The 9,855-nt window shown below is 33.3% G+C and overlaps 1 protein-coding gene across 1 annotated transcript; it reads left to right on the forward strand.

Annotated features, from left to right (window-relative positions):
• The first annotated feature begins 2,367 nt into the window (after positions 1 to 2,367).
• LOC145113602 (F-box/kelch-repeat protein At3g06240-like) lies at positions 2,368 to 4,986 on the forward strand. Its single transcript, XM_079049675.1, has 2 exons — positions 2,368 to 2,442; positions 3,661 to 4,986. The coding sequence occupies exons 1-2, from the start codon at positions 2,368 to 2,370 to the stop codon at positions 4,984 to 4,986; spliced, it is 1,401 nt and encodes a 466-aa protein (XP_078905801.1).
• Positions 4,987 to 9,855: the final 4,869 nt, after the last annotated feature.

A 9,855-nucleotide genomic window follows, 5' to 3' on the forward strand; every position in this document is an offset into this window, starting at 1 on the left:
AACGAACATGAAAATAGTTCCCAACATCTTTTTTGTATGGATTCTTGGGATGAAGTAAAAACAAGATTGGATAATAATAAAACAATTGATAAAGATTTACAAAATAAAATTTTAACTGAAAAAGAACATTGGAGGCAAGTTTTAAAAAGAATAATTGTTGTCATCAAATATTTGGCAAAATACAATTTGGCTTTTTGAGGTTGTAATGAAAAACTTTTTCAAAAATCCAATGGTAATTTTTTGGGAGCAATTCAAATGATGGCAGAATTTGATGTTATAATGTAAGAGCATGTTAGACACATAGAAAATCATCAAACTCATCTTCATTATTTAGGGCACAAAATTCAAAATGAAATCATTTCTATTTTAGCTAATAAAGTTAGAAATTCTATAATTAATATTATAAAAGAATCAAAATATTTTTCTGTTATCCTTGATTGCACCCCCGATGTTAGCCATCAAGAACAAATGACTCTAGTTATTCGATGTGTGAACATGTCTAATAATAAAATAAAAGTTGAAGAATTTTTTATAGAATTTTTGAAAGTAGAAAACATATCAGGTTTAGGACTTTTTAATGAGTTATTAAATGCAATTAAATCATATGGTCTTAATATTGATGATGTAAGAGGACAAGGTTATGATAATGGTTCTAACATGAAAGGAAAATACCAAGGGGTTCAAAAACGATTACTTGAAATTAATCCGAAAGCATTGTTTATGCCATATGCTTGTCATAGTCTTAACCTCACGGTTAGTGATATGGCTCATTCTTGTGTTAAAGCTATTTCTTTTTTTGGAGTTTTGCAACGCATTTTTGTATTATTTTCAGGTTCAACTAAAAGATGGTCAATATTACTTGATAAAGTCCCTAACTTAACGGTAAAATATTTATCTAATACTCGTTGGGAGAGTCGAATAAAAAGTGTCAAAGCCATTAGGTTTCAAGCTCCTCATATAAGGGATGCCTTGGTAGAATTATGTTCATCATGTGATGATGCAAAGTCTAAAAGTGAAGCTGAAAGTTTAGTTCATGCTATTGAAAGTTATGAATTTTTACTTGGTATGGTAATTTGGTATGATATTTTATTTGCTATTAATAAAGTTAGTAAGAAAATGCAAACCAAAACTTTGTGTATTGATGCCACAATTGATCTATTAAAAAATATGATGACATTTTTTAAAAATTATAGAAATGAAGGTTATGCCCTTAGTATAGATAATGCTAAGGCCATTGCATCGGATATGGATGTTGAACCTATATTCCTAAAAAAACGACAAATTATTAAAACAAAACAATTTGATGAAACTAATTGTGAAAATATTTCACTATCACCCGAAGAATCATTTAGAATCGAGTATTATATATATATATATATATATATATATATATATATATATATATATATATATATATATATATATATATATATATATATATATTGTTGATGTGGCAATTGCGTCATTAGAGAGTAGATTTGAGCAATTAACAAACTTTGAAAATATTTTTGGATTTTTATATGATTCAAAAAGGTTAAAGTCATTGGATGAAATTGAACTTAAAACAAGTTGTACTAATTTTGTAAATAAGTTTACTCATAATGACTTATGTGATGTGGATTTAAATGATTTTATTACAGAACTTAAAGTATTAATAAAGACTTTGCCAAATGTTGTTATGTCATCGATTGAAATTTTAGAGTTTGCCAAAGGTAAAGATTGTTATCTAAATGTTTGTATTGCATATACAATTCTATTAACCATACCTGTTACTGTAGCATCAACAGAAAGAAGTTTTTCAAAACTAAAATTATTAAAAAATTATTTGAGATCATCAATGTCACAAGAAAGATTAAATGGTTTGGTTGGATAATATTAAACTTGATTCTATAATTTATGACTTTGCATCTAAAAAAGCTCGTAAATTAAATTTCTTTAGTTTTTTCTTTGTTATGTTTATGTATTATGGTTCAGAGCATGTTCTGGCCTTTTATTTATTTATTTATTTTTTTTTGTATTAATAGTTGCTAGGTTGTTTGGCTTCCGGGGCCTGTCCCGAAACCCTTTTTTTTTTTCATAGGTGGGGAGTCCCCAACCTTCAATTGTATTATTTTTTTAATTAATAAAAATTTCCGGAGGTACCGCCTTCCTTTACAAGAAAAAAAATTTATAAGGGCCCCAATTTTTCTTTTTGCCCCGGGTCCCAAAATGTCTAGGACCGGGCCTGGTGTTTAGCGCGGGTGGTGTTTAGCGCGGGTTATAATCTAGTTTTTAATAAATTAAAAAAAAATTCAGTACAACTTTTCAAAAATAACTTATTAATGATAACAATGACAATCCAAACATCCCATAATCTCTATCTCCCAGATGGCGACAACAGGCGATGGAAGTGCTCCTCTGAAAGAGCCGGAGCTGGATCCCGTAGGAGGCCTTTCCGGACAGGTTCTAACACTTATGCTAATAATTAGATCAATTATTAATTATATTTTGCTCCCGTGAACCTTTTTAGGCCTATTTGGATGATATTTCTTACGGCTATCGAAGGGCATCATAAATGATGTGGCTTTGCATTAGTTTTTTCTTTGTTTCACTGGATGATTGATGCATTCTTTTACAAATGAATAGGTTTTATTCTTTGGCTGTAGAGGGAATTTACACATCATTGTTCATGCAATTAGGGTTTGGGTCTTGGCATTTTGGAATTTGGCCGAATGTTCGTTTTCTATTGGTCGTAAGAGTTTTATTAATATGGCAGCAGTCTGCAGAAAGTCATCTCTGTATAGATAATCAGTCGATTTAGGACTAATGATAGTTCTTACGGTCCTACATATTATGTGAACTTGATCCTCTAAGAGAAGGGGATGGATATATATAGTAGGATAGTAAGCTCTTGATCTCATGCATATGTACAAGTTGAATAGTAAATGACAATGATGACACGTGGCTAAGAATTGTGAGTTGTATCTTTGGGAGAGTAGTAAACTTGTTTTGGACACATGTACATATGTGCATTGAAATCTTTTTTTTTTCTTCTGAAAGAAATAATTCTATTTGGTCTCTCTTTTTTCTTTAACACTTTCTCATTTGGTGTAATTTTCAGTCACTTGCTTGGAGTATAAAGTTAACGAAAATTTCAATTTTTTCTCACTAGATATCATCATGTGGAAATGAGTATAGCTGTTCATGTGCTAATTTGGATTTTAAACTTTTAAGTTGTGCCAAATTGTCCAAATGGTTAGTTCTGACTTCTGATAGTGCAAGAGCCTTGAGGTACGTACACCATGTGGTTTTAGACATTTAGAAGTTGCTTAGGGATGAGATAAATTGAGATTAGAGTAGAGAATGGAGGATGCATGGCATGCAATGCTTTTATGCGTAACAGCTAAAAACTAAAAAGTTGTGAGTATTTCTCAAAATAAATAGTACCGCTTAAATCATTGTGTGGATTATTTTCTTCATGCTAGGTTATGAATCTAAGAATCCAATTGTCTTTCATAGATCTGCATCTTGAATCATATATTGTTGTAAATGTATCTATATATTCATCATAACAAATAGCCTTTAGGTAACTTTACTTCAATTTCTGCTTATGATGTACATGCCTTTTACAAAAGCATGCTTCACATGCTGAAGAGAAATATGTTGTTATATTGTTTTCAGGTTCCTGAAGAGCAGATTGCTTCACGTGCTGAGCTTGCCATGGCCTACAAAGGTAGCACCACCAAAGCACCGATACAAGATTCAGAGCTGTTTAATAATAATGCAACAAGTCTTCCAATAACATCCATGGCTTCACCTCAACACCTAGCGACTATGGAGAATCTTCCGGGAGAGATTTTAGTAAACATATTCATCCACTTATTGGCCAAACAGCTTGCTCAAATGAGGTCTGTCTCCAAATCTTGGAATTCTCTCTTATCTCAATCCTCCTTTGTGAAATCCCACCTCCATCATTCTTCTCACAACAACGATCAAATTCTCTTGGTCTTCTGCCCCACGCTATGTTCTTCTGACTCTAAACCGTTTAAAGCACACTTATGTCGATCTCCCCATCTTGAACTCACTGAGTTCAACACATTTTTCCCGGTTAACCTCGAATCTGGACATACCACTAGAATCAAAGTTATCGGTGCTGTTAACGGCTTAATATGCTCTTTTTACCATCTTCCTGTTCTTCACATCTGGAATCCTTCTCTCTCTGCCATGTCGACTCTCCCACCATATTCTATGCCCTCCTGCCTTCCTTATGAAATCTGTTTTCGGTTTGGGTTTGATCCCAAAACAAATGATTACAAAGTTGTTAAGCTCACCAGCATAGCAAACTATATTGGTACTTCTCCATATATCTTGAGAGAGTGGATGCAACTTGAGGTTTACAGTATGAGGAAAGGTTCCTGGGAGTTGATCGCTGAAAGGTTTCCATCGCACATGACAATGGTTGACGATCTCTGTGACGTTTGTGCAGATGGCCATGATGGCCATCTTCATTGGCTTTGTCGTTGTATGAGAGGGACGGATACGGATACTCCAGCAACGATAGTGGCATTTGATTTGGGTTCAGAGACATTCCATGAGATACCTCTTCCAGATTCTATACTAGAATACAAAAGCTATTATGTTTTAGGAGTTTTGGCCACAAAGCTTTGTGTGATGACATGGGATGAGAATGATGCATTTGAGGTGTGGGTGATGAATGAGTATGGGGTGGCTGAATCATGGTCGAAAAGACATGCCTTTTCACAATTTGATGGTGACACAGTTCCATTTGGATTCACAACACACGGTGAGTTTCTTGTTGAAGATAGGGATGAACGCTTTGTTTTGTACGATCCAGTTGCAAACAAGGCTAAAGTTTTGGAGAACTATTGTCTAGGAGATATATATTTAGAGAAAATTGTGGAGTATGTCGACAGTCTTGTTTGGGTAGCACCTAGTGAGCATGAGATGGTGGATGGTGCAGGACAAAACGAGAGATGTCAAGTATGATAAAATGGTTTTTAGTTATGTTTATTTATGTTAAGTATTCATTTTTAGTACATTACATCTACATACAATTTACCTTCTTTATTTTCTGGACATGTTGGTTCTAAGTCAACAAGTATCTAGCCTTATTGCTATTCAAGGAGGTTTTTTTTTTTTTTTTTTTTTTCATTTCTAATAATGAAAGCAATTATTTTACTGTTTATTAATGAGACTGATGTAAACTTTTCTCTTCTTTTCTTGAGGATTCCATATTTATTAACTATCTTCATGATCTCGTTTGGGATCAAAACTATTGACATTTCCGTTCATTTTTCTTTTTAGGAGAGTCGGACCATGAGGATTAACCAACTTAAGTTATCACTGTTTTGCTAGTACCATTAGCACAAAACTGAGCTTTGGCCACGCAAAAAACCTATCACTATGGACATTTTATGACAGATTTTTTTTCATTCAATGTGAAAGGAAATGCCGCATCATTAAAAGTAAGTTATGATGACGTTTAATTGTTGATAGTATAACTCATACAAACCGTTAGTGTAGGTAACAACCGTCACCGAAGGATACTGATTTTTGTAATTTTTTCAATCATTTTTTTGATAATTGTCACCATAAACTACTTTCCCTCGCAAGTTGTTTTGTTTTCATGACTATATTGGTGACTTTTAGTGACATGTAATATATTAAAACATGACCATAAACTAGTATTAGTCACATGTTTTTTTCATTTGTCATGTCTATTGTTGACTTTTTGTGACACGTAATATATATTAAACCATGACCATAAACTACTTTTAGTCATATGTTTTGTACATTTGTCATGACTATTATAGACTTTCAGTGATACATTTTTTATTAAACTGTGACCATAAACTACTATTAGTCACACGTTCTTTCGTTTGTCATGAATATTATTGACATTTAGTGACATATAAGAGATTGAACGGTTACTATTGTTGACATTCAATCACAATTTTTTGTTTGTCATGATTATTGTTGAACAACTTAAAATCAATTAAGCTAGACGATATGGGTTCGACAATGGGCTCGACGGGTTCGGCGCACACCGATTGAGCACTCGGCATGCCGAGCTTGGCTCGGCAAGTCGGTGACCAAATGCGAATGAGAGAGAAAAGATTTTTCAATTGGAAAGTTACATTACAGGTCCCTATAAATTCTCTTTTGCTTCACTTTCTACCCTAAAGTCAACTTGGAACTACTATATTAACCCTTCAACTTTATAAAAATTGTCATTTTGACTTATTCCCTTTCATATTTAATAATCTTTATTAATTAATTATATATAAGTTAATTGTTATTAATGTTCTTTGTGTCCTCATTTTAAATTATATGAATTTTACATTAAGTTGGTTAAATTGATTATTTTTAATGTAAATTAATTTAAAAAAAGGATGGCAAGTGTGACAACCCACACCATGAAAATGACAAGTATAACAAGCAGTGTGGCAAATATGACGTGACACATATGTCGACCGTGACAAGTATGACACCACACCCACTAGCCTAATATGCCAAATATTTGATCAATTGACATCATGTATGTTATTTTGATAAACTTAAATTAATAGACATATTATACAAATTGTCTGATACATTAAAAATGTATACTATAATTACATGCAAAATATAATAAATGTTTAACAACTTAGTTTAAAACAAGAAAACTAAGAACCATTTGTTGTATTACCGAGTGGTTGTTAAATTATCTCATAATACCCATCAATTGCTATTTAAGTTGTGTTAGTCTTCATTGTATTTCTATTTGCGTCTCTCCATGCCTTTGAACATGTTCATGTAATTCCCCCACCTACAAAATAGTAAGACCAACATATATAATTAGTACATTTACTTTATTTTTACCAATAATAACAATGTACCAACATTTCTCTACCCATAGAAAATGATATCTACTAGTTCGAAAAACTAGAGTGATAGCAGTTGAACCATAGAACAACGCTACAAATAATACAAGTATACTACTAACTATGTAAATAAAGATCACTTGTCAATCACAAAGTTCACTAACTGTCACACCCCCAAACCAGAACGGCGGAAACGTCTGGGGGGTGGATGACTTTCATGTACAATATCATAATAATAGTGATCAAAGCCGTACAACCATCATATTGATGAATAATAAGTTTACATTGTATTCCAAACATTGTTTACTTGATACTAAGTACATATGCCAAAAATGAATTTGCGTGACGTGTGACGCCCCATCCTCAAAACTCTTTCGATTATCTGTTTACTGATTTCCTGAGAATACAAGTGATTTTGAAAAAGTGTCAACAATTAAGTTGGTGAGTTCATAAGCGTTTTGTATGAGAGAGATCGGTAGCTTTTCTTTGAAAAATGATAGAGTGTGCTTTCAGAAAATCCAATATTTTCTTTTAAAAATGAGTTGTAAGTCTTAAACCCAAGACCAAAAATGTAAGTAGTGCTATACTAGAGAATAGTATTATGAAGTTTCATCTTTATATAAAACTAATTGAATGTATGTTATCCCCGTAAACCAAATGTATTGTTAATACCCCATGTGAGTTATTATAACCATGCTAGCGACTAGTTGGCCTGTTACGACGTTCTTCAGGCGTCGGGATGTTAGACATTTGTCACCCTAGACTTGCCGGTCTAACTGTAGCTAACAGCTTAGGTGCGGGGTTGTCGGTCCCGTATATATCTATAAACAAGTGTCACGCTCTCTTCCCGAGACTCTGGTTATAATACATGACTTTTGTGGGTACCCCGGTTGGTATGTGAAGACGATGTCTCACAAAATTGTATTAACGGTTTACGTGTAGTGTAATGAAAACCCTTTTGTGAGTGGAAATTATTATCTTTCCTAAGAAATTTCATAGTGTAAAATAAATATACCTTTTAATAATTATTTGTTCGTCCCAGAAATGGTAAAATAGTGTTATGTCCCATAAACTATACTTATTATAGTTTATTGTAAATGTGTTGTTGTGTCCATATATATATATATATATCCTTATTACTTATTATGCAAATTTAGTCAAAGGCTGAAAATTAAGAGGTACAAGGCCATAATGCTATTTGTACAATGAGTTTATGCATTAAAAAAAACTTGAATTTGATTTTGGTCAACAATGGAAAATGTCAAGTTGAATCAGTATTCCTCAGCCACTTGAATCGGTCAAACCTCACTTTCACCCGCTTGAATCGGTCTAACAATTGTTATATTATCACTACCCGCTTCAAACTTACATGCCTGCTCTTTTCTCCATCCCTAAATTATCCTCTCTCTAAAATTAGGGTAAAGGTAAGAGAAATGAAAATTTTTACATGGTAGAGCTCCTTTGCACCATTCCCCTCGACCGAAAGCAACCTCGCCGCCATCCAACGTTGCTTTACCACCATCGAGTCTTACCTCCATCGTTTCTAGATCTTCTTCTTTCTCATGCTTTGCCATCTTTGTCACGTACCACCACCACCACCAGCACTTGCCATCTTGCACAACCATTTCTTCTTAATTGATCTGTTTTAGGCAAGGAACAGGTAACCTATCTCCAGTCTCATGATCCAAAATAAAACCCTAAGCGACATCGCCTTTCTAACTCTACTCTTTGTTTTGTTTGTTAAAAGTTTCATCTGGTGTAAATATGTTTCTAGATTTGTGTGTGCATGTATGTTGTCTCTCTAATTGTATTTGTGTGTGTGTTTCATTATTGCAGGTCTATTGGTTGGCCCATGTGCTCCTCCACCGTGGAAAATGATCACAAAAATGATTTTATTGCATCTAAATATGTAAGTACCCATATTTAGAAAAAACAATTAATTGGTCTCTAGGTTTTTATCTGTTCATTTTTAGATAATCAACAACCAAGTAACAAATATCTATATATCAGAGACAATAGAAACGCACACCTAATCTATTGTCTTCATGCGGTAAGTGGTTACTTCTCTAAAAGGTTTGATTTTCCTGTTACACACACACACACACACACATATATATATATATATATATATATATATATATATATATATATATATATATATATATATTCGATTTTTTACTCATTTGTTCTCTAACGGGTTTTAGTTCTAATAGAGTAACAAGTTTGATTCCAAATAGGCGTTTTAAAGCTCTCACAGGTTTGAGTTCTAACTGGTTCATTTCTTATTGATTTTGTTTCTTTTTTACTGTTTTGGTTTTTGATCATATGATTATTGATATCGATTGCAGCGCACATACAAATCTGAAAGCTTGCGCTACAACATCCACCTGAAGGTTATTTTCGTTTTTTTTTGTATTCGTCTTGAAGGTAAGTAATATTCTGCCTTATTATTTGCATTCAAAGGTTTATTTGTCTTTACTGATATTTTATGCTATATTGGGGTTCTGAAATTGGGTCTGTTTTCTGTCATTGTGCTAATGTTGATTTGTCTCTACTACTGTTTTTTTGTCATCGTGGCTCTGAAATTGTGTATGTTTTTGCTTAACTAACAGATATAACATTTTAAGTTTTTCATTTTGTTAGTTTGGTCATAAGGCTGGAGGGTGTGGGAGTGGGAGAGGGAAAGAGGGGGGGGGGCATCCGTAAGTGTTATTTTGCAAGCTTTTGTGCTTTGTGACTCATGGTTTTGTATGAGGCTGGGAGCTGATGGTGCCTCTCAGTCAATGTTGGCCTATGGCTTCATGTCATTCAACTTTGTTAGGTGGACGTCCATCTACTAGAACCGAAACGCATTATGGTAGTCAATATACCTCTGTTTATTGTATGGTTGAATTGCTCTCAGTTGAAATGATTAAACAATATGATTTGTTATGAGCATCTTTTGATTGAGTATGAAGGTTAAAGAGTTTGTTAATTATAATGTCATCTTTGC

Source organism: Lactuca virosa, chromosome 5 (assembly GCF_052849685.1).
Source record: "Lactuca virosa cultivar CGN04683 chromosome 5, Lactuca_virosa_CGN04683_v6, whole genome shotgun sequence".
NCBI lineage: Eukaryota > Viridiplantae > Streptophyta > Magnoliopsida > Asterales > Asteraceae > Lactuca > Lactuca virosa.

Coding starts and splice junctions, on each gene's coding strand:
- LOC145113602 (XM_079049675.1), top strand. CDS start 2,368: ATGGCGACAACAGGCGATGGAAGTGCTCCTCTGAAAGAGCCGGAGCTG. Junction 2,443..3,660: donor TAGGAGGCCTTTCCGGACAG/GTTCTAACACTT, acceptor TATTGTTTTCAG/GTTCCTGAAGAGCAGATTGC.